General features: G+C 54.9%; 7 protein-coding genes across 7 annotated transcripts; 3 read left to right on the forward strand and 4 right to left on the reverse strand.

Annotated features, from left to right (window-relative positions):
• Positions 1–1,798: 1,798 nt before the first annotated feature.
• On the forward strand, positions 1,799–3,199 carry PG985_007414 (uncharacterized protein; the record flags this gene model as incomplete). The annotated part of the gene is made up of 1 exon (XM_066827182.1): positions 1,799–3,199. One exon carries the CDS (start codon positions 1,799–1,801, stop codon positions 3,197–3,199), a length of 1,401 nt encoding a protein of 466 aa, XP_066684857.1.
• Positions 3,200–3,277: 78 nt separating this feature from the next.
• PG985_007415 (uncharacterized protein) lies at positions 3,278–5,218 on the forward strand (the record flags this gene model as incomplete). The annotated part of the gene is made up of 1 exon (XM_066827183.1): positions 3,278–5,218. The coding sequence occupies one exon, from the start codon at positions 3,278–3,280 to the stop codon at positions 5,216–5,218; it is 1,941 nt and encodes a 646-aa protein (XP_066684858.1).
• A 5,480-nt stretch (positions 5,219–10,698) lies between these two features.
• Positions 10,699–11,541, reverse strand: PG985_007416 (Snf7-domain-containing protein; the record flags this gene model as incomplete). The annotated part of the gene is made up of 3 exons (XM_066827184.1): positions 10,699–11,029; positions 11,091–11,295; positions 11,358–11,541. 3 exons carry the CDS (start codon positions 11,539–11,541, stop codon positions 10,699–10,701), a joined length of 720 nt encoding a protein of 239 aa, XP_066684859.1.
• Positions 11,542–12,566: 1,025 nt separating this feature from the next.
• On the forward strand, positions 12,567–13,038 carry PG985_007417 (uncharacterized protein; the record flags this gene model as incomplete). Its single annotated transcript, XM_066827185.1, has 2 exons — positions 12,567–12,655; positions 12,756–13,038. The coding sequence occupies 2 exons, from the start codon at positions 12,567–12,569 to the stop codon at positions 13,036–13,038; spliced, it is 372 nt and encodes a 123-aa protein (XP_066684860.1).
• A 1,032-nt stretch (positions 13,039–14,070) lies between these two features.
• On the reverse strand, positions 14,071–14,586 carry PG985_007418 (uncharacterized protein; the record flags this gene model as incomplete). Its single annotated transcript, XM_066827186.1, has 3 exons — positions 14,071–14,292; positions 14,358–14,405; positions 14,464–14,586. The coding sequence occupies 3 exons, from the start codon at positions 14,584–14,586 to the stop codon at positions 14,071–14,073; spliced, it is 393 nt and encodes a 130-aa protein (XP_066684861.1).
• Positions 14,587–16,920: 2,334 nt separating this feature from the next.
• PG985_007419 (autophagy protein 5) lies at positions 16,921–18,036 on the reverse strand (the record flags this gene model as incomplete). The annotated part of the gene is made up of 4 exons (XM_066827187.1): positions 16,921–17,117; positions 17,196–17,381; positions 17,491–17,578; positions 17,698–18,036. The coding sequence occupies 4 exons, from the start codon at positions 18,034–18,036 to the stop codon at positions 16,921–16,923; spliced, it is 810 nt and encodes a 269-aa protein (XP_066684862.1).
• Positions 18,037–20,082: 2,046 nt separating this feature from the next.
• Positions 20,083–23,734, reverse strand: PG985_007420 (uncharacterized protein; the record flags this gene model as incomplete). Its single annotated transcript, XM_066827188.1, has 6 exons — positions 20,083–20,419; positions 20,479–21,201; positions 21,252–21,643; positions 21,735–22,806; positions 22,864–22,973; positions 23,027–23,734. 6 exons carry the CDS (start codon positions 23,732–23,734, stop codon positions 20,083–20,085), a joined length of 3,342 nt encoding a protein of 1,113 aa, XP_066684863.1.
• Between the last annotated feature and the right edge of the window lie 273 nt (positions 23,735–24,007).

Raw genomic sequence — 24,007 nt, forward strand, 5'->3', positions numbered from 1 at the left:
GAAGTCACGTCGGGCTTTCTCGAAAGCACTCTCGGTGGAGAGCTTGTCTCTTCGTAAGCTCCGCCGCAGATGGTCCTTGGAAGGCCATGAAGGTCTGCCATAGTCATAGTCCGATGGCCCTGCTGAGCTTTCACCCGAAGGTCCACGATCGCCCTCTGTGCTATATACAGAATCGCGCAAAGCTTGTCGTGAGTTTTGATGCGCAACGGTGCGAAGAAGATTCCTTGAAGACTGTTGGCGAAGTGTGCTCTTGGATGACTGATGCCGGAGAGAGCTCCGCGAAGATTGGTGTCGAAGCGACTTGATACTGGTTATCGAAGGCTTGTGAGAAAGCGCAGCACCACCGGCGGCAGCGACCCCGGCTAAGCCAGCTGCACCTCCAGCAATGAGGTCTGAGTTGTCAACCTCATCTGGGATATCGCGTGTAGCTTGCTGCTCTTCCTTGACCTGTGGTGCTTCGGCCTCTTCAGCGGCAGCAGGCTTTTCGACGTCGACGACGGTAGGCTGTGCGACCGAGATATGCTCTTTGACTGCAACACGCTCATCTGATGCAACGGGTTCTTCGATAGGAATGGGTTTTTCGACTGCAGTGACAGTAGGCTCGACAACCGGAGTAGGCTCTTCAACTGGGGCAGGCTCTTCAACTGGGGCAGGCTCTTCAACGACAATAGGCTCTTCGGCAACAGCTGGCTTCTCTTCGGCAACAGGCTCTTCGGTAGCCTCGGCGGTAGCAGGCACATCCGCCGGAGCAGATACCTCAGCTGGGACAGCCTCCACCGTGACAGGCTCCTCGACCGTAGCAAGCTCTTTGGTGGCAGCGGGTTCATCGGCGTCAGGCTCTTGAGTTGAAACAGGTTCTTCTACCGGGGCAGGCTCTTCGATCGTGGCAGGCTTTTCGACAACAGCAGGCTCGCTGGACACAGGAGGCTCTGCTGCTGCAACAGGTTCTTGAACGGCGACGGACTCATCAGCGGCGACAGGTCGCTCGATGACAGCAGGCCCCTTTGCGATCGGTTCAGCCTCGGCCTCCTGAGCTGCTCGATTTTGGACCTCTGCCACTTCGGCTGCGGATGCCGTGACAGGTTCCTTTTCGACGACATTCTGGCGCTCAACCTCGGGTGCAGCGGCAGCTTGCTCAGGCTTGGAGGCTTGTTCCTGTTCGGCGGGCGGCGCAAGCTTGTCTTTCACAGGTTCGGCCTCAGACTCAACGATAGGAGGCAGCGACCGCTTAGCAGCGGTTGGTTCCGCCTTGGACTTTGACTTAGGGCGGCTGGCTCGGTTATACCTGGCGATAGCCGCAGCCACGGATCCGACCCCAAGGGCGGCCAAACCACCTTTCTGGGCGCCAGAAAGAGGCTCCTCCGGCTGAGCTTCCTTGACGTCATCGGACGAGGGTGCAGATGGATCGGCGGCGGCGGCGGCGGCGGCGGGAACAGTCTCTTCAGCGACCACGCTGGTCGGGGGCTCGGCAGCCACGGCAATCTCCTCCGGCTTTGTATCCTCCTGGGCTTCAACAGCATTTCCAATACCTTCCTCCTGAACTACTCTATCTTCCGGGGTGATTTCCTCCTCTAAACCAATCTCAGGGCTGCTCCCACCAATATCAAGAGCCAGTGCACCAGGGGTGGCTAAAGGGCTACTCGGGGGAGGGGACTCACCTTTCAGATCCCTAGTCTTCGACTCAGGGATGGGACCGACTGTGTCTTTGCTCTCTTCCTCCTCTTTTACCTTCTCGACTACAGGCTCAGCTGTCTTCGCGGGCTCCTCGGCAGGTGATGCCTCGGTTGCACCAACAACTATGGCTTCTCTGGTAGTCTCCGCCTCGGCAACTGCGGGAGCCTCTGCTTCCTGGGCTGGCTCAGGCTCGGCTGCATGCTCGGCTGCAGGCTCCTCTACCACAGCAGGTTCTTCGACAACCTCCTTTGGTGCGGGAACCTCTTCAGCGGGTGGTTCATCGGCAGCAGGAGCAGCAGGAGCAGCAGGTTCCTCGACGACAGCGGCAACAGCCTCTTCTACCACCTCGGTCTCCTTGGGCGCTGGAACTTCCTCTACTGCGGCAGGTTCTTCAGCGGCAGCAGGTTCTTCAGCGGCAGCAGGTTCTTCAGCGGCAGCAGGCGCCTCTACCACTTCAGCTTCCTTAGGTGCCGGAGCGTCTTCTGCTGCGGCAGGCTCCTCGACAGCAGCCTCTTTTGGTGCTGGAGGCTCCTCAGCGGCAGTTTCCTCAACAACAGGAGCAGCAGGTTCCTCGACGGCAGCGGCGGCAGTCTCTTCTACTGGATCGGCTTCCTTGGGCGCAGGAGGTTCCTCAGGTGCAGCAGGCTCTTCTGTGGCAACGGACTCCTCGGGCGCGGCAGGCTCCTCGGCTGGGGCAACAGCCTCCCCTGTCACAATAGCTTCCTTAGGCTCGACAGACTCGGCAGCAGGCTCCTCCACTACTTCAGCCTCCTTAGGCGCTGGTGCTTCCTCTGGTGCGGGAGGTTCCTCGGCGGCAGTTTCTTCAGCAGCAGGAACAGCTGCTTCTTCGGTAGCAGCGGGAGCGGGCTCCTCGGTAGCAGCTGGGGCAGGTTCCTCAACAGGAGTAGCCTCAGCAGGAGCAGCCTCAGCAGGAGCAGCTTCTTCGACAACAACAGCAGCAGCAGGCTCTTCGGCAGTAAGCGGCTCCTTCTCTGCGACAGGTTCTTCAGCAGCAGCCGGCTCCTCCGGGGCGGGAGCTACCGGCTCTTCGGTAACAACGGCAGCAGGCTCCTCCGTAACAGGAGCAGCAACGTCTTCGGTAGAAGCGGCAGGCTCCTCAGTAGGAGCAGCCTCTTCGGGAGCAGGAGCACTGGGCTCTTCGACCGCAGCAGGCGCTTCAGATGCGGCGGGTTCCTCGGCGGGAGTAGGCTCTTCGGTAACTGGAGCGGCAGCCTCCTCGGTCACAGCTGCTGGCTCCTCTGCAGGGGCTGCTGACGGCTTTTCGACAGGAGCAGGTTCTTCAACAGGAGCCGGAACAGTTTCCTCCGCAGGGACCGAAACAGGCTCTTCGGCAGGGGCCGGAACAGGCTCCTCAGCGGCAGCGTTAGCAGGCTCTTCAGAAGCGGCAGGTTCCTCTGGAGCAGCCGGCTCTTCGGCAGCAGGAAAAGCCTCCTTAGCTACGTCGGCCTCTTCTATTGGTGCTGGTACAGCTTCCGTGGCCGGGGCATTCTCTTCGGCCGGTTGACTATCAGCTGCGGCTACACCCTTGGCCTAAGAAGCGGATCAGTAAAACGTGATACGGAAGGAAAGTCCGGGAATCGTCATGGAAATATTGCTTACCTCTTCAGGGGCTTCAGTAACCACCTCAGGTTTAGCTGCTTCAGTTGCAGCTTCCTTGGGAGCTTCCTCTTTGGCTTCTTCAGTAGCAACCTGGGGCTCCTCGGGGGTAGCTTCGGCGACAGGGGCTTCGGCTTCAGCAGGTGCAGCCTCTTCCTCTGTCGGCTTGGTTTCACCGCTCTCGCTTGACTCTGCGGGTGCGGCCTCAGCAGCAAGCGCCGTCTCTGTTGCTTCTGGAGCCTCCTTTGTCTCGGCGTCTTTCGACTCGGCAGTAGTCTCAGGGGCTGCCTCAGGTTCTTGGCTCGGCTTCACGTCGCTGGTCTCAGCTGGAGTATCCACGACGGTTTCCGCAGGTGCTGAGGAATCTTCAGTCTCCGCAGGTTTCTGCTCAGTGGGGTCTGCAGCGTCTCCTGAAGCCTCGACAGGCACTGAAGGAACCTCCTTGGTCTCGGGGCTTTCTGTGGTTTTGGCAGGCTTTTCTTCGACCGCGGGGGTGGCCTCAGCAGCAGGCGCTTCTGTAGCGGCAGCTTCGGCAGCGGGTGTCTCTTCGGCAGGTTCCGCCGCTGGGGGTACATCCGTAGCAGTAGTATCTGGACCAGGTGTCTCCGAAGCTGGTGCCTCCGCAACTGCTTCCTTGATAGCGGGCTCCTCAACAATGGGTTCCTCAGCAACGGCGGGGGCCTTTTCTGCAGCAACCTCATCTGCAGCAGGAGGAGCGGCGGGAGCCTCCTCGACAGCTGGCTCCTTGACAGCAGGAACCTCCTCGGCAATGGGAGTCTCTTCGGCAGCGGGAGCAATCTCGGCCTCCTTGGCAGCGGGCACCTCCTCAGCAGGTGCTTCTGGAGCAGGCGGCTCTGCAGGAGTAACATCTGGGGCAGATGAGTCTTCAGGAACCGCGTCCTCTGCAACAGCTTCCTTAACGGCAGGCTCCTCGACGGCAGGCTTTTCTACAGTGGGTTCCTCGACAACGGCGGCATCTTTGTCAGAGGAAGGCTCTTCCACAGGAGCCTCACTGGCGGCAGGTTCGTCAGCAGCGGCGGAATCCTTATCAGCCGGGGTATCTTCGGCAACTGGCTTATCCTCGGCCGCCAGTGCCTCTTCCTTAGCGGGCGAGTCCTCCGCAGAAGGCTTCTCTTCGGCCACAGGTTCCTCGGCTTTAGTTTCCGCAGGCGCGGCTTCTTCAGCTTTGGCTACATCGGCTGCTGGCTCTTCGACGGAAGCGGGCTCCTCGGTAGCAGCAGCAACAGAAGCAGCAGGTTCTTCGACAACAGTGGCGGCAGGCTCTTCGGCAACGGAGGCAGCGGGCTCTTCGGTCACTGGCTCAGCAACAGGCTCGGGAACAGGCTCGGTAGTAGGCTCAGTAACCGGCTCAGCAGCAGCTGGCTCTTCAGAAGTCTTAGCGGCAGGCTCTTTGGCAGACTCCTCGGCAACAGGGGCAACAGACTCCTCGGCGACAGGTTCGGCAGCAGGCTCAGCGGCGGGCTCAGCAGCAGGCTCAGCGGCGGGCTCAGGAGTAGGTTCAGCGGCAGGCTCAGGAGTAGATTCTGCGACAGGCTCAGTGGCAGGTTCCTCAGAAGTCTTAGCAACAGGCTCTTTAGCAGGCTCTTTTGCAGACTCCTCGGTCACAGGAGCAACAGGCGCCACAGGCTCTTCGGCGACGGGTTCGACGACGGGCTTAGCAGCAGGCTTCTCGGCGACGGGCTCAGCCGCAGGCTCAGCAGCAGGTTCAGCAGCAGGCTCTTGGACAGCAGGGGCATCCTCAACAGCAGGCTTTTCGTCGACTGTGGGCGCCTCATCAGCTGATGGCTGTTCAGCAGCAACGCTCTCACTAGCAGGCTGGGGAGCGGGTTCCTCGACCGGACTTGTGGAGTCTGCGACAGCCTTCTCGGGCTCGGGAGCACTTTCAGCTGGCGTCTCTTCCTGCTGAGCTTCAGGAGCCTTTTCTTCAGCCGGGGCCTCTGGCGTCGATTCGTCAGCAGCAGCTGGTGCACTCTCTTCGGCAGCCTTGTCCTCTTTGACTGGCTCAGGAGCAGGCGTTGGGTCGACCGGAGCCGCCTTTTCAACCTTGTCATCGCCGGCGGGACCATCCTTGCTGCTACTGCTCTCCTCAACAGCTGTTGCAGGCTCGCTTTCCTTGATCTCGGGAGCTGGGCTCGGGTCGACTGCTGCGGCTGGTTCTTCCTCGTCCGGCTTCGCAGCTACGTCCGACATTGCCTCTTCCTTGGCCTCGGCCGGGGCTGCAGCAGCCTCGACGGGCTCATCAGTCGAAGCAGGGGCGTCGGCGGCATCATCAGAAGGTTTAGCATCAGCAGGTTGAGCATCAGAAGGTGCTGTCGTGTCCTCAGAAGCGACCTCCTTTGTTGCTTCCTCGGCTGGCGTTGATTCTTCGACCTTCGGTTCTTCGACAGTCGGTGCGGGAGCGGCCTCTTCGGGTTCTTTGGCCGGTTCCACGGCTTCCGTGGTTTCCGGTGCTACTTGCTCGGGTGCAGTTTCTTCCGCCTTGACGTCGTCCTGAGCGGGTTCGGGTTCTTGGGATGAGGTCTCAGGTTCTTTGGCGACTTCCTCTACTGCTTTGCCCGAGTCAACCGGGGGTTCGGAAGGAGCTGCTTCATCCGCGGTGGAGTCTTTGACATCATCCTTGGTCTCCTCCTTGAGCTCCTCCTTAGCCTCAGCTGCCGGCTCCTCGGCGGGGTCCTTGGCAGCCTCCTCTACAACCTCAGCCTCTTTCGCAGGTGCATCCTCCGCAGCCGGCTTTTCTGATGACTCATCAGCTTCCGGAGTGGTACTAGCATCTTGTTCTACAGGCTCAGTCGCTGCTGATGTTTCAGGAGCGGTTTCCTCTGCAGGTGCTGCTTCCTGAGGGGCTTCCTTTGCTGGGGCTGTTTCTGTGGGGGCATCTTCTACCGAAGATGGTGATTCTGTGGTTGCTTCTGCGGGGATATCTTCAGCGGGGACTGCCGCGGCACCGGCGGCTGTTGACTCTGGCGTCTCGGTGGGCTCAGCGGCTGGCTCAGCTGGCGCCTCCGCTGCAGCTTCTGCTGGCGCGCTCTCGCTCGTAACCTCAGCGGCAGGTGGATCTTGAGCCTCTGCCGCGTTGTCTGCAGCATCAGGTTGGGGTTCGGGCGCTGAGGCTTCTGTTGGGGCTTCAGCTGGTGAATCTTCAGCTTTAGCCGCCGTTTCCTCCTCCTTCGTTTCCGGAGCAGGCGCAGCAGACTCTTCTGCCGGTTTTGTTTCCTCCTGAGCTTCTGGTGCTGCTTCAGCGGGAGCTGGCGCATCCGCACTTTCTGCCTCAGCCGCGGGCTCGACTTTCGTTTCCGGCTCAGCCGCAGCCGCCGCTTCAGCCTCAGCTGGCGCGGCTGGTTGTTCCGGGGAAGCTTCTGACTCCGCTTCTTTCGTCTCCGGGGTTTCCGTTTGGGGAGTCCCCTCTTCTGTTGACGGTGGAGGAGCTGCCACGTCTGCTGCTGGTGCCGCTGCCGCTGCCGCAACAACTGGCGGGGCGGCACTTGGTGTCTCCTCCTTTACTGATCTACTGGACGTCGCTTCTTGAGGCGCCTCTTTGGTTCCCTTACCCTTGTCCTTCTCGGCCTTTTCCTTTTCGGCCTTTTTCTTGGACTTTTGCTTCGCTTTCCGCTTCTTCTTGGGGTCTTCTGGCCAATCCTCTTCGGGATCGGCCTCTACCCCAGATTTCGGCGAAAGAGGAGACATGGGGGGACATGGGGGTTTCCACAGGCGCCGGGGAAGTGGGTTCGGAAGGCGCCTTGTCCTTCTTCCCCTTCTTACTCTTTTTGCTCTTTTTCGAAGGCGTCTGTGGTATTTCTGACTCGGGCTCCGCCTGAGGCTCTACAGGCCCCTCTGTGGCCTCTGCCTCCTTGGCTATAACGGGAGTTAGCATGTACGGCCACGTTTCTCTTGCAGAAGAGCCGCTTTTCTTTTCTTATTTATTAGGCGGCGACTTACCATCCTCGGCCTCGTCATCTGAGTTGTTGATCTCCAGGAACTGGACTTTGGTGAAGTCGGCGACCTGTACGTGTGAGTAGGGGTCGACCCGCGCGGGACAATAGGTGATGCCTTCTGGGCTGTTCATACTGTCTGATCTTCGACCTGTTGGTCCTGGACCGCTGCTGGCTCTTCCTCCCAAGACAGATCTTGAGAAGCGCTCCGGCCGTTGTTCTTATTCTTCTTCGCCATATGCAAGATGACTGATTAGGCGTGCGGACGGGTGCAGTAGTCTGGCACGGCTATTGGTCCCCCCGAGTGTGGGATGGTCTCACGATATGGGTATCAAGGTTGTGGCCGCGTGGGACGGTTGCAGTAGGGAGAAAAAAAAGTATGTTTGCCTGACAATCAGACGTACACGAAAAGATATGGGCACGTCACTCCAGCCAATGGATCGCTTGGAGACTCGTGGAAAGTTGTATAAAGAAAAGATTCCGATTGACTGGAAAATCACTGGGCAATATGGAGAAAATAAGTATCACAGTACCTCTCCAGTTAAGGTAGGGTTCCCATCTGTAAGGTATGACACAAAGCATGAGTGAGCGGCGGTTGGGATCTGGTTGCCGGCTTTGGTCGAGACTATACTTGCGTGCTTGCTCCACCCAGTCCGATCTCTTCTACGTAAACAAGATCAGCTACCCTTGCAGCGTCGCTGATGCCCCATGGCTTGGGCCAAGTCAAGTTTCCGCGAGGTGGGAGTTCTTGTGATCACTATCGTGCGCGGGAATTATTGGCCGGGATGGGCAGGACTGGCGCCACGTCGCAAACGAAACGCAACGGGGGGCAAGCGCCGTATGGTACATACATGCTTTCCCAGACGGCACTGACGAGAGACAAGCAATGCAGCTTGGGAATAGCGGCCCAATTCTTTCTGCGGTAGGTAGACGTAGACTGTGTGTAAGCCCTGCCATCCGATCCAAACAATATGGGTCCCTGCCTGGGCCCCACGCGCATCGAAGCGTTGCGAATGGAGGGCTGACAGTGATCGGTTGGACGAAATGGTCGTTGATTGAGGGTTATGCTGGCTAATCATGCAGTTCGTTTGGATAGCGACCCCTCTTGCCTCTACCTGCCCCTCCGAGAGGGAGGGACAGACTCACTTGGACGAGTAAAGAGACGAACCACGCAACCAAAAGTTGGGGGGATAATTGGGCCTCAATCTGCCCTCCGTCTTGTTTCAAGAGAGATAGTGACCTAGTATACTGTATGCGCATAGCGACGAGCTTTCGCCAGGAGTAGTAATCCAGGCCAATTGGTTCCTGAATTGGGCGCTTCCGGGTGAGGCCGCAACCGCCAATGCGCATAAAGGCAAGCCGAAGAAGAACATGGCAGGAACTACAGTCATGCGCGCACAGTGGATTGGCCCGGACTGTGCCGGAAACGTACCGCTAGCCGACCCTTGGAGATCGACAGAGTACATTAGATGTCGAGGAAAAAGACGCAACAAGAGAGGTTGTTTTGCTTGTGATTGACGACTGCTACGTGGTCGAGTTTGTTTCCTTCGCTTGACGGAAACAATCCTTATCCTTGCAACCTTGAATTGCCAGCCACCCAATGCCTGACTGCTTGCTGCGAATGCCCATGTGGGCCGGGCAGCGGCGGGAAAGACCGGGCCCTGGAAGCTCAAATTGAACTGCCTAACAATCTCGTAGTAGGGCAGCTATTTGGCCCAGACGCTTGACGCTAGCCATTCTCGAGATGGTCGACGCCAGGTTGTATTGCAAAACCTTTCCATGTCATATACCAGTATCAAGCTGTTCATACTGAAATTATCATATGTCGGATGCATTAATACCAGGTTAATTGGGACATGTACAGAAATTCAAAACGCCCTAATAATAAATGTACGGCTTTGAACTGTTAATGGATTAATACGGTCGAAACTGCCAACACACATAGCTTATGGTATTATGGGCACTCGCCACAAAGCACAACACACAAAGGTCCAGCACTCGGGCCATTCTCACAGTAATAAGCCGCCCGGATCGTGGAGTCCGGCACGTGTCCGGTGGTAACGATCGACCAAGATTACCAGAGGGGTCGTCTGTAGGCACTCCGCCCATAGGGCCTCGAGGATTCTAAGTGCCTCGCTCCAGGTCCATTGGGGCGATCACATATTGATGCCACAACAGGGAACATTGCTTTTCAAACCCATCCCATCCCTGGAATTTTGTGAGAGTTGTTTACGTTGGCAATGTAACACAACTATGGCTTGCCTTACAAATACCCCTCGACCCTCCAGGATACCTCTTGAAGACGAGTCATTCTGCTGTGGTAACTCAGAAGCGCCGCTGCCGTCTTGAGCTGCCTGTCTTGTCTTACCTTACGCCCCGAAAAGTCGTCTTTCACCGAAAGACATGGACGAAGTCACCGGCTCTTCTTAGCACTTACTGTGTTCCATATGCACACTTGCTAATGGCCTGTCTATTGATTTATAGCAAACTCATCCTTTCTTACTAGCGCCCTGGCCAAGAGTGTTTGGGTTTTTAGGAGATATAAGGGACTTTGAGGGCCCGGCTATCCCGCATAAACGCTAACACAGACCTCATTTCCTCATGAGAATGGTATAGTCACCTTCGATAATTTGCCTGAACGCTATGCTGTTTCTCTCCTTCAAATATAAAATAAAACATACTAGGCAGACATTACGGGATGACGTCGATAGTAACTTGCATAGTCCTCAATGGCATTTAGAAATAAAGAATCTACCGTTGTCAGAAAATCTATAATCTATTTCAGGTTCACTCCCGGCAACTACAATTTGTTTTTGCTTCCCACGTGATCTTTTTTTCTTATTTGATGTGTTATGGCCGTTGCATTTGTCTTGAGCATACATGGACCATCTTGGCATTCCTTGACTTACGAAGGTTTGTCTCGAGAATGATACAAGCCAAGACTCCACTCTCGAGGCAGAGGAAGCGGTGTAACGCCTTCTTCACTGTTCATTTTGGAGCCGGATCTCTCAAATCAAGATCATCTAGCAGATGGAGGGGAGAGTATCGGACTATGGCGCCCCCAACCACCTCCTCGGGTGACTAGTTTACTAAGCAATGATTTGTCGGTGAGCCCAGGTGGCCTAACCTAACGTCTAACCTAGACAATAACCCTCCGTAGATCACAAGAAGTCTCAGAACTGCTTCTGCAAACAGGCGTATGCACGAACTCCTACGCCCCGGTGAAAACCAAATAAGACCAAAGCAACGAAAAGATAGGGCTAAGCGGCGGGCTCGGTTCCCAAGACACCTAGCAGCCCATGTACAAGCCCTGACAGCCGCCAAGAAACGTGCTTGGGTCAGATAACCGCCATGGTATTCACATGCCATCCTCATGTATCGACGTCTGACTTCCTTAACCGACCATTCTATGTCTTGGTCCACACTTAAAGAGCGAGAGTGCACAGTGAGGAAGCGCCTACATCGCCATCTCGGCCTGCAACTTCCTGAGCTCCTCTTCCTCGTCGTCCTCGACTGGTGCCTTCTTCTCGGCTGCAGAGATTGGATTAGCCATGTTCTCCAGAACCGGGTATTCTGGTATCTTACTCTTTGGTGCATTGGGCATCCTGTGAATTTCATCTGCAACGGGCACTGTTCCAGACTTGAGCATCTGCTCATCCAGTTGCTCTTGTTGCATGTTCTCCAGCTCAGCCTCCAGCTCCTCGTCGTCGATAGGATCTCCGATCTGGTTTCCGGTGATAGCGTCGACGATTTCTTTGCTGAGGTCGTTCTGTACTCGGATCTCCTCCCTGAATAGCACAGTTAATAAGACGACCAAGAGGCAAGTGAATGGAAGTAGTCATGACGCACATAGTCTCGTCCACCTTCTCTGGCGTGAGCTTGCCATGGATTTGTTTCATGGCCTCGCCAGCCTTCTGCATCGCTGCAAGGGTCTCTCTGTTGATATTGGCCGACTCGATGGCGTTGATTTGTTGCTCTAACGTGCCGATCTGCGCTATCGTTTGGTCGAGGCTGTTCTCGTGCGCCTTCTTCCGCTTCAAGGCAGCCTTTGCCGCTGTTTTGACAGTAGTATCAGTACCTGCTTGCCCGGAACAGATAAGCAACTAGACCACCCACCGTTCTTATTTGTGTTCACATTTTTCCGGGCAATGGCATCTTGGTCGTCCATCTGTGTCATCAGGTGCTTCTCGCGCTTCTGCAGCATGTCGAGCTGCTGTCGTAGGCCGAGGATGGCATTCTTGGGACTGTCCTTCTTCTTCTGGGCCGCTCCACCACCAAACCAGCCCCATACGCCCGACATTGTGATGGTTTTGATGAGGCGAACACGGGAGAGATGACGAGGGATGTATATCGGGCTATCGGCAGAATGACCGATTCGGTGGCCCGGCTATCGTTTGCTTCGACTTGAGGCGCAACTGAGGGTTGAGTGACACGATGACGATGGCGGGGTACAATCGACGAGGCAATATCGCGCCTGAATCAAAGTGCAAATGAAGGTCGCTGTGTTGAGATAGGAAAATTAGGCTACAGGATTCCGGAGGATGGGATCGAGGGTTCGTAATGGGCGCGCGCAAATTAGCTAGTCAATCTTTGCGATCGAGGGTCAAAGAATAGAAGCCTGGCGCTCCAGATTCGCAGTGGTTTCGGTATGATGCAACAGCAGGTGCCAAGCTTAGTCGCGGCCTTATCGGACAGCTGCGTGACCAGAGGGGCCAGCTGACTAAGAGCGTTTTCTTATCAGCCTTATCGATCAATTGCTCCTGTACGTAGTAGGCATATGCCAGACTTAAGCACTGATACCCGTATGTGCACGCAGTTGCCTTTGAGAAAACGAAAGGGTAGAGGCTATTTAGAACAATTCACAAATTACTTTCTTTCCATAAATGTTGAAGTATATTATTCTGGGGGAATGTAGCAAAAAGGGATTTTTTTTTTCTGGTTTAAGAGCTGTCTGAATTAGCCATGGGTGAAGGATACCTCTGGGGAAAGTGCATCGGCGCTGTTTTTAGACTCCAACCAAAAGGTATCAGCAGACTATGTACCTCTTTCCAATCCATCCGGCGTTTTCCCGAACCAACTTACCAGGCCAGTGACCAAGTCATGAGAACGTTCAAAGGAACCTACCTACTTAAGCATGGTCGTGATGCTTATCTAACACAGGCATCCTTATATCTTTGGCTTGGAATGGATGCCATAGCTTATGTGTGGATTGAGAACTAGTTGCACTTCTTGTGTGTAGGCTCGCCGACACCCCTATCCGGAGCCACCCACGATTCATCAGGGAGAGTCGCCGATTCCAGATTGTGATAAGCAATCACCTCAATCATGTCGTATGGCCCTGTACCTTCACGAAGATGCCTCCTCTCACAGCTGCCACGACATGAACTTCGAGACAAGGTCAGATTCCTAGGCTGGTAAGTAGATCTCGGTTTCGCTTTGGTTTACACAGCAGCCTCCCATTACAACAACCCACGCGGTTGACTGGTCCGACCACCTTTACTGACGTATCAGAAGCATCACCTCATACTCAACCACTACTGGGACCCTCACTCTAGAGCATTCGTATCCCCAGGACAGTCACGTGAAAGTGCACCTGGACGTCAAGCTCCTTCTTCAAAGCCTCAACTGCGAACAGACAGATGTCGGCCAGTGGCTCCACGTGATTGGCTATGTCACGTCAGTCCAAAAGCCATCCAGAAAAGCTCCAGGCCCTAGTTGTTGGAGTGTCGGCGTCCAAGCTCTTGTCTTATGGAAAGCCGAGGAATTGGATCTCGCAGCGTATGAGGCATCCTTCTGAGATGTTATATGCAGGCACAGGGGCTTACATGCCTCATGCTATCGGTGAGCCTTGCTTCACACCACTGTTATGGATGTATTGGTGGCATCGCTGCCCGAAGCATGCCTATCCTTAGGCTGAGAAGCAGCCCATACATCTCATCGCAGAAGTTCACCAACCCTGCGCATATCTCAACGTCCACTGGGTTCCATTTCACCATGGTAACAAAAGAACCGTATCTATTTGATCACTCGGATGATGTGACGGTTTTGGGGGTGGGAATTATCTTGATTATGCACTGTCGCTGGCACGACTGCTGGTCCTCATCCGCCAAGCAAGAACTCGGGAACATATCCGGGGCTCTGGCTGCCACGGTCACAGACGCATGATTCTAGGCGGACACAGTTACCATGGAGTTCATTCCCCAATGTCGATCGCAGTTCACGGACCCGCAAGCTTATCCTTGGCCTGTGATTGTTACCGATGCATGGTGACCAGGAGCCAGTGGGAGTTTACTTCTCTACGGGCGCATCAATGGTACCTCTTCCGCGCGGATCAGGTCAGTATTTGGGCTGCCTTGCTGGACATGCAAGGACAATCAGGTCAGAATCTTGGCTTAATCTGCGTTTCCCTAATCAAATATGTCCGTTTTCGGAGCATCGAGTCCAATTGAGGATTTACGAATTTGCCAGACAAGGGAAAATATCGATAACTATGCCCTGCAAGCCCAATGAGGAATAGGTGTCACCCCAAAACCGCTTAGTTGCCAGTCCTTTGCAGAGAGTCCAGCGCTTGTGCAATCCAGCCATTAACCTCGTCGCATCTTTCGAGGTATCCACCAGGGTATCAGCACTGCCAGATGGCAGCTCGTCGCTGGACGGTCAAATTCCGTTCGCAATTTGCACACTCGAGGAGGTGTCACCGGCCTCGACAAATCCCCGACACTTCTTCTGCTCGGGCAGGGCGCCATGTCTCGCAACCTATCGAGTGGCTTGAGGCGCTGTCTCTGTCCGCCCTCATGATAGGGCGGTGTTTCCGTCTCCATATGCGCCTTTATCTGCGAGGTCCCTCACCCCTCCGTCTGTCGGTGTAGGGCTTCTGCGAATCGTGAGTCTTTCGGTCGCCGGTTCTCCATTTGGACCCTTCGGCGGGAGTCTGCGATATCAGGACGGGCTGGTGCAACGGTCGCTTCAGCGGTTTGTCCGGGTCCAACTTGGCGGCAGCCTGTTTCTCCCAGATCTCTCGCGACTTGATACAAATGTCGTCGATTTGTTCCTTTGTGTGCAAGACGTCAATGAAGATGCGCACGCAAGAGACAATGATTGGGGAGAAAGGCTTACATCTGTCAAACAGTTGCCTGCTGTCGTGATGAGGAACCCATCTTCTCCCTGGATTTGTGTTAGCAAGCGGAAACGGGCCGTGAAGATCGACAAGTGATCAGCGTACATCTCGGGTGTATGTCCTGACGGTCGCATCTGGCCCCAGATAATACTGCAACTCCTGGGTGATCACCTTCTTGTGGATGTCGTGTCGGGGAATCCAGTACTTGTTAACCACAGGACTTGACATGTTCACTCCCGTCAGAATCGCCCGTGGATAGATCCAGCAAGAGAACCAGCGGAGACTGATTCAGTGGTTTCGAAGAGCAGCTTGGCCATCTATCATATATATATCGTTGTTTTCGGACAAGCGAGCCAACAGAGACACACACACTTCCTCTTCTCGCAGCCTGGACCATATATATGCAGCCCACTCTTCTACAGATACCTCCCTCTGCAGAGGGCGTCTGCTACCCAAGACAACCGGGGCATGGGTCAGCTGCATCTGTCAGTTTGTTTATTAAGGATGTACCCCGGGAATACTACAAGCCCCCCTGGTCTGGTAAGCGTATGTACGGGTACTGCAGTATCTATCTGCCTTGTCCGCCTCACTTACGCCGCCCCGTTTTAACCAAGACGAATGGCAGCCCAGCTCCCCCTTCACTCCCTACAAGCAGGAAACTCCCCTCCAGCTTCATTATCACCATACCGCCCCTTTGAGCGTTTTGGGTGCGTTCTATTGGGCAAAAAAGGATCTTTATTTTCGTCCTCTCGCTTTATGAGAACCCGCCACCACCAATCTGGGCGAAGGTGCGGTGACACTTTATCTCGGAATTGCACGATCTATGTCACTTTGTGACGGCTTGTGCTCCCTCACGACAGACAACAACACCTAATTAATTTGCGACGTTGCGGCTCGTCCCGTCGCATGAATGCTTGAAGACAGAAAAAAAAAGCAAGTGCAGTAAGTAGTTCGTGGGTAAGGTGAATTTCGTCGGATGGCTGGGCCGGCGGTCTGCATCTCCCGAACGAGTACAGTCAGCAGCAGTGTCATATACATGTACTATCAATATCGCACTGCTTAAGATGTAACCGCGGCCTGTTCAGCTTACACGCCACACCACACCCGGAGTGTCGTGGTCAAATGGAAACTCCCGAGAAACCTCGGGGTTTCATGTCACATCCAACCAGATGATTGTTTATACACCATCGTTGTCGTTGGTGTTGGCGTTGAGTCATTTCTCCCCACCAGTCGGTTCCGGCGGAGACGCACTGGTATCACAACACACGGGTTATTATCACCGCATCAGCATGCCTTGCCTGATTTTTCTCTTGATGAACAGGCGTCGAGGTGCTAGTATGCGACCAGAACACATACACACATGCGCAGCAAGTCGAACCAACCACCCCACCACGAATCCAGGAGAAGAGGTCCGAATGCGCAGGCGACGTCCAAGGCATCCATGGCCTCCTGCGCCCGGGATCTAAACGGGCTCTTTCTTCAGCGATATGCCTCTCATAGGACAGGAACACTTGTCATTGTGGGCCGTTTCTTCCTGGCAGGAAGTTCGCGTTGGAACCTAAGTGGACATCACGCCCGCGCCCACGAATGAGATGACCGGTTAGCAAGAACCTTTTGAAGCATCTGAATTCTGGCTTTCTTTTCGATATATCTTCTTGGCTGATACCCAACGACATGTGTGTGTATCGTTGAACCGCGTTGGCGGTTTTCGTGGTAAGGGTGTGTGGTCCTGTATGTAGTTCCAGTAGTCCCGGAAACTGACATCCATCCCTCCATCTGCTGTTCGGATGTGGGAGAGAAACATTCTACGTGGGCAGACAGACACTGATGGATCCTCTGTTCGGGGACAATAGTAACAGCATCAATGCCGCCACCAGAATGACCCCGGAACATAGCCGTCCTGGTGCACCGTGTAACATACAATAATTCATAACCATTTAGCCGAAAGACCAAAAGAACTTTGTCAGTAATCACATCACATGTGAACTCTATTGAAGTCCGCCGCCGATCTATCAATATGAAACCGTGAAGGGGGGGTTGAGTGGGATAGATATCGATATTGCCGATGCGTAGACGGGTATCGGGAAGCAGCAGCAGCAGCATCGGCATTGTTTCCGCCAAGCAGGCATGAAGAAGGAACTAGATTCTGCAATCCTCGTATGATCTCCGCAGGCATGCCCAGCCAATGTCCACTTCACTGCGCAGATCGAACCAGAAAACGGACTTCCTTGGGACCAAGGCCGGATACGCTCAGTCCCCCTATCCTGTGGCCACCCCTTGCCACAATGGTGTATACAACTCTTGTTGTCTTGAACTGTCATCGCCTGAGGCAATGTGACGATGCTCCTATGGGCATCTAAACGGCCCTTTCGTGTGTTGCGATGATCCGTAAGGGTTTCCTCAATGGCCCCCAATTTCGTATCGCCCCTATCCAGCCCCTGAAAGACTCCAAGTCCCTAACATGTATCATGGCGCCGCCAGTCTTGCGAGTTTCCGTATGGTGAGAAAGGCGAGACTGCAGGACTATAGATGGTGAGAAGAAGAACTGATCGCAATCCCCTTCTACGCATCAAGCGGCACAACGACGAAGCAGAGCCAACCATCCGGGTAGGCCGCCTCCCGCATCAACTCCTCGAGCGGCGCCGTGAACGGCACGTGCGCGCCATGGAGGATCACGTTGGCCAGCACGGGGTCCCGACTGCTGGGGAACAGCTTCGGCAGGAGCGTTCGGAGGGCGACTCCCAGCATTTGAGGTGCCCCTATTCGAGTCTAGTCAATACAATGCACATCTTTAAAGGGCGGGTTTGCACTCAGGGGAAGGGGGGCATCAAACTTACGTTCGTTGGCACGTGGCGAGACGAGCGACTGCACGACCTTGAACGAGCCCGCTCCCATGGTGTTGTTCTCGGGGATCGTGCTGCTATCGGGAGACTGCGGAATGTACAGGCGAATTGGCACGTTCTTCAGACCCCGTGACGCGTCCAGGAGGCGCGTGTTCACTTTGTTGAATGCGGTGTAATCGTCTGAACAGGGAAGCCAAGTCAGTAGCATATCGGCAACATGATCGATCATAAGCAGCGGGGGAGAGAAGTCATCGCTATAGGACATGAGATGGGGGCAATTTCAACGTACTGTCCTTGACGGAATTCCAGAGCGCCGTCGTGTTCTCCTTGGAGAGGGACATGATCTGTTGCGCATTGCCATTCCGCACAAAGTCGGCCTAGATAGATACGTAACATACACATCCCATTTTAGCAACTTCTCTCTCGTCTCCTTCGATTTCACTTATGTTCACACGTGCATGGACTGCTAGACAATACAAGACAAGACATAACGAACCTCTTTGGCGCTGTTGAGAAAAGTATCCCCGATATCCCAGCTCTCGCCCGCCCCGACGGTGAGGCGCCAGGGCAGGGTGGGCTGGTAGAGGTCGACGAGCAGCCCGGCGGCGAGGTTGCGCAGCAGCACGTCCTCGTAGTGGAAGCTGGAGCAGGGCAGGCCGAAGTAGGCGGCGAGGCGCGGCAGCAGCAGCGCCAGGTAGCCGAAGCGCGGCACGGCCGCCACGAAGGGGGCGTTGGGGGCCGTGGCGTGCGTGATGTAGACGGGGATCTGCAGGTCCCAGAGGGCCTGCGGTATCAGTGCGGACGAAGAAGCAGAAGACGGCGTGGTGGTCGACATGGCTGCCAGGCGGGCGCGCGCGGGCGAGCGGGCGGTTGCGCGTGGGCGGCGGCGGCGGCTATCTTCAATGATACAAGGGGGTGTGGGTGGGCGGCGCGGCGGACACACAGACGCGGAGGTTAGGCGCAACCCTTGCTGATGCGGTCGGTCGGTCTGGACTGTGTCTGGCCCTGGCCCTGTCTCAACAACAGATTATTTCTGGAGAAGACAGACGCAACCTCGGCCGCTAGGCAAGCATCTTTCCTTGGCTCCTTCTCTCTCTATTTCTTGCTCATACAAGGAAGAAAAACTCTGTGACGTTTGTTTCAGTGGTGGATGAATCGAACAAATGAGTGCCTGGGCGTGCATCCGCAAATGGATGCCGTGTACATTGATCTTAGGTAAGGTAATTTAAACTTGGCTGAGGGCGTTTCTCCAGATCAGCGGCAGCTGCCACATGCAATGATCAATCCAGCTATTTGGTGCATCAATGATGGACTGGATGTCTAAACTCCGATGTATTAAATGTACCAGAGCTGGGTTGGAGGTACCGGTACTTTGGATGAACTGCTTGCCTGAACCGGAGAGAACATTTAAATCGAAATTGAACGGAACATTCTCCCAAGCTCACGCAACACATGCCACATGCACACCACGCATTCGACTGCGGGGCAAAGTCAAGCTGAGGCTGGGATGGTGGATGGGGGGTTGCGGGGCTGGAACAGAGAGCTTCCTGCTTCCACTGCAGGCAACCAAGCTTGCTTCCGCCCAAAAAGGAAATCCGGCCATGGCTTGAGTCAATGGGCAAAAAGGGCAGGCTGGCAGGACCCCTTGATTCTGCCATTGTCAAGACGACATACACCATCTGAAACAGCAAGATTCATCTCGTCTCTCCGCAGCCATCATCTTCCGCCTTTTCTTGGCGACGAGGTATAGCTAGCTCTCTATCTCCGTCTCACTAGGGGCTTAAGACCTATACGACCCTGGCATTAGGTATACTATACTAGACTAGACTATACTACACTATACTATACTACTTATGTAGTGGACAAAGACACATGCACGCACGCACCGTTGACAACGCACACTTCACCATGTCTCGGTCCGGATGCTGAGACACTGATAACTGACTGGCCCCTCTTTCTCTGATTACCACCGCACTAGGACCTCTCGCATGGAGGAAGACATATGTTTTACTATGTACACTCGTGTGTTGAATGTCTTTCAGACTCACTAACAGTAACCACTGGCTGACTCGTGCTCACTTTCTCCCAGAGCCTGGGAAAGTCCATGTCCACACATTATGACTCCTTAGCAACCAGTCAACACACACACACACACATACACACACCTCTTCCCCTGTTTGCAACAGCATCAAAGCTGCCTGCCACTCGGCTGTGTGTGCCTACCACCGTATCCAAAATTCCATAGTGCCCATCCGTAGAGTGGACACTGCTCCCACCCAATTCCCTTCCCATCTCCAATGCATCGAGCCGCATGCATCCGTGAACCCCCTCGCGGCTGAGCCCAGATATAAAATTTCCCTCCCTCCTTGACTGGCTTGCGCCATGAATTCCAGAGTCTTCGACACCCCTATATGGGTCAAGTTCGATTCAAGGCCATACCAACTCGCTTGCAACCAACAACCCGAATCAAATGAATGGCGTCAAATCCTCCTCGCGGGGTATTGCCAGTAAAATGCACCAATGCCATGTGTAAGTACTTGTCCACGCTCTAGTAAGCGGGATGCATGCACGCTGCCCATCTCTAATCAGAAAGCCTGTTGTAAATGAAAAAACACTTCCTCGACCAACGCCGCCAATGAATAATGGTCTCCAAATGCGAAGAGTAAATTTGAGAAAAACAATTCCGTGTTATACCAACTTCAATGGTCTGTCATGTCCTGCTGAGAATATATACCAAGCGTCTTGTGGGCGAACCCTACATTTTGTTTTGTTTTGTACAAGGTCCAGAAAGCGGCAGAACAGTCGCCTCATCTGGGCGAGTGCCTGCCCCTTCCTGTACCGGTGAGTCGTAACACGTAATGCCATCGGAACAGGACCGGGCTCATTGAACCGGATGAGGCGGCGGCATTGACTGCGGTCCGGTCCCTGGAGAATAGTAATCGCCATAGGGTGGCGCCATCTGCTGAGGCCCAGTGCTTGTCATGCTCGAGAAGCTCGAACTCGTGCCTGGATCCAGCTCCTCTCTCGTGAGCCCTAGTTTCTCGGATATTGCCACCAACATGTTGAGGTCGGCTTGGAGGGGACTGGATGGCGATGATGTCAACCGGAAAAACTCGACGGTTCGTGATAGTAGCTCCGCGAGTAATTCGCGCGGGATGAAACTTGAGAGAACATCATGCTGGTAGCAGGCAGCTAAGCAGAGAAGGTTGCCCCATTGCCTAAAACAGAAAACTCGTTAATATTGTTGCTAGCGTAGAGTAGAAACCTAAAGACTTACGCATGAGCTGTGGTGAACACGTTTGTCACCAGGAGGCGATGTTTGGAATCTAGCCCGTGGAAGGCGCGGGTGCTCTCGATGAGAGCATTGATGCCGCGCGCAGCATATGCCAATGCTCTTGGGAATGTCTCGACTGTCATGTTAGGTGGCAGAGGATAGGGTGAGGTATCGGGAGCATCAGGTAAATGGCGCGGGTGAGGGGCGAATAGGCCTTCCGAAGACCTTTCTGGGTGTAGAATAGCGTCGATAAATGGCCGATAGAGGATGTTCTGGGAGCCCCAGTATTTTGCCCGTAGGCGCGCCGAGAGAATATCTCCGGCAGGGGGGTCGGTATCACTGAACGTAAATTCTGCGGGCACCCACTGGTGCCTGCTATTTTCCAAAGACGTTTGTAGGTATTCTATCTTTTCCTCCGTCGTTCTGTCGTTTCTCGCGGTCGGGTTGTAAAAGAGTTCATGTATCAGGTTCAGTTGTTTTCGAAGATATAGCTGGGCGGAGTAGCTCGACATGATCGCGTTGCTGTATCCTTGGAGGGCCAGGTTAATATTCGGGTAAGGCATTTGCTCTTCGTAGTGCAAAATTCCTGTTTGCGGAACCCGCAGCTCAGCCAGAATGTCGCTTTCGAGTTGAAGGCAAGTCCAGAATGCAAATGCAAGCTGGTTATCCCTCATCTTTCCGATCTTCTCGCCGCGTGTGGCATATCGGCTAAGCCGTGACATGCTCCTACGTGAAGTTAGTATGCATTTCTCTCCAGGAAGATATGGAAAACGTACGGGCGCAGACAAACTAGGAGCGTTCGGCCTGCAAGCGCGATGTAGGCCCAACTCTCCATAACCCTGCCCAGCTGTCCGTGGTACAGACCGAGGAATATCCAGGTATACACATGTTTTAGATTTGCCCCTCCGATATGGCTGCCCACAATGTCAGTGGCCAATGCGAAGTACTCCAGTCCCGGTATCACGTCGAGGTTGCGCTTCAGGGTGGGTGCACCCTTGGGCATAGAAGTACCCCCCTGAAGCGAAGAGCGGCGGCTGCCCAGCATCCGCTCGTTTTCTTTTGGAGATGGGAGACCAGACAACTGAGGAGGATGAGGCGGTGCTCCTGGTGGTGACCCCTGTGATCCCTGGATGGGCGAGACGGGGACGCCATTTCGTACAGATGGGGACTGGGTGTGGGCGTTGTCATGCTCATTGACAACATCCGGAAGCTTACCCTTGTGCAGACAGATCTTGCCAAGGGGCAAGCACAGAGAGCACAAGAGCACTGTGGATGCTCCGGAACGGGAGGTTTGCTTTCTGAAGCGACACTGGCTGATTTGGATCGTCCATTGCGGGAGACCGTTTCCGTTTTGTGCCCGCCTCTGGCATGGCGGCGCTGGGTCCACTGCCGGATCCTACAAACTTTGCAGACGGTGGTGCACTGGTAGCCTGCTTCTCCTTATCCCTGGGCAGACTGTACAGAAACCTTGCGACGAGGGCATCCAGCTCTTTGGGGACAATGATCGGGTGCATGCAGAGGATGTTATCCTTGAAGCTCTGAACGTACTTCCTAACCTTGGAATGGTCGAAGTCTGGAGTGCCGTCAACGTTCAAGGGGCCACCCTTATACAAGCTCAGGTTGGGATCGTTCAAAGGTGCACACTGTCCCCAGTTCTCGCCGGGTGGTGGCGTTGGGGCATCAGAGCCTTGTCCATCCATGTCGTTCACGTCAGTCATGAGGTCGTTGTAGTGAGGCTCCTTAAGGACGTTTTTGACTTCCATATCAGTTCCTTCGCCCTTGCCATGAACACGAAGTAAGCCTCGTTGTTGCTCTTGCCGGATGGGAAACTCGTTGACGTGCTGGATCTTTTCGTTTTGCAGAGTGGAATCCACCAATCTTGCGATTGAGGGCCATTTTAGGAGCAATCCGGCCAGAGTCGTGTGGTTGGCGGGCATTGACGGCTTTCCGGGATCAACAGGCGGTTCTGGTTCCTGCTCTATCTCGATCTCGTTGGCCTGCTGGAAGACCTGGTCGGCGGCTTCCTTGGTCATTGCCGGCTCTCCGTTCGTTTCTCTGTCGGATTGAATCTCGTCATCGCCACCCTCCAGCCCGTCTTGAGAGTCGAGATCTCCAGGCGACTGTGCCAAGTCATGATTGTCCTCGACCGATTCCATCTTGACGTTCTCGAGTGAACCTCCGTTCGCTAATGCCCTGTCGATCTTGTTGTCCATCCGCTTAAAGTTGCTGTTCACTCGGGAGTCCATCCTCGACATGCGTTCATCAATCGCAGTCATTTGCGTCTTGAGGCTTTGCATTATCTCCAAGATGTCTGCGCTCACTTTGTCGGGCCTGTCATCATGTCAACAACAGTAACAACACTGACCGGGCTACGCATTAGAAACTTACTGCTTTGCAGGAGGCTCTCGGTAATTGCATTGGATACCTTTCTCCTTGCAATTCTTGCACGGCTTCAGCTCGTCGCACTTAGCTTTTAGTTGTCGGCAGCTATCACAAGCCTACAGCATGAGTTGTTAGTGGGATGCATAGGCATTGTGGCTTGGATGCGTACCTGCGAGGCACGTTGCGCCTTTCTTTTGGCTGTCGCAATGGCAACCGGAGCCGGGTATGGCACCTCTGGGCTCGGCGCGTGATGTCCATAGCCGTGGTTCTGAGGTTCATAGTGGCCAGGAAGCTGGACCGGCGTTGGAGGGGCAGGCGTGTAAGCTCCAGGCGGCCGGTACATGGCAGGCGACTGAGGGTATTGTGGGCCGTTATCGAAACTCGGGGGCCTTCGGTGGTCGTCTTGTTGGTGATTTGGGTGAGGCATCTGGTGAGGTGTAGGTGGTAGACCGTCTGGCGCATTGCCAGTCGAGTTCGGGCGACGCAGCTGGGGGAGGGTCATGTCTTCTTGGGCAGGGTCAGGTTTCACAAGAGGCTCTCTGGAGTACTGGTGATACGGTGGCGGGATATGCGCTGGCGAGGGAGGATGTCGATGGTGTTCCTGTATTGGAGGTGGCGCAAATCGGTCTGGCTCATGATGACGGCGCTCGTCAAGCTGGGCTTGCACCGGGTTGGGAGGCAGCTCGCCGGGGCGCGAGAACGGATGATGGTGAGGAGGCGGCGGCTGGTACTGCGGTGGAGGTAATTGGGGATGATGAGGGCCAGCAGAGTGCTGTGGAGGAGGATTGGTTGGCTGAGGTTGAGGAAGATGCTGCCAGTGCGACGGACCGACAGCTGTGAGACGAGGTCGCTTGGCCTCGGGCGGTCCAGATTCCATGTTTAGGTTGATATATGTAGTCACATAGGCCGCTTTGAATTAAAAACCAGTTAAAGGAGAGGAAAGGCCATCAGTGAGACACTGCAGAGCCGGCTGGCATAGGATGTTGCCGGCAAGGTACCTCGCCGGGAAGCCAGGCAAATGCAAAAAGGGCGTAGGGACCCTATAGTGGTGCGTCCGGCGGCTCTAATTGGTTACGATGACATAGGAGGACTTGGACTTTGTCTTTCGTGGGAGGAGTGTTCGAGAAGCTTGTCACCCCTTGATGTGAGG

Source organism: Apiospora marii, assembly GCF_038362585.1.
Source record: "Apiospora marii strain CBS 49790 chromosome Unknown utg000004l_segment0_segment1, whole genome shotgun sequence".
Classification (NCBI taxonomy): domain Eukaryota; kingdom Fungi; phylum Ascomycota; class Sordariomycetes; order Amphisphaeriales; family Apiosporaceae; genus Apiospora; species Apiospora marii.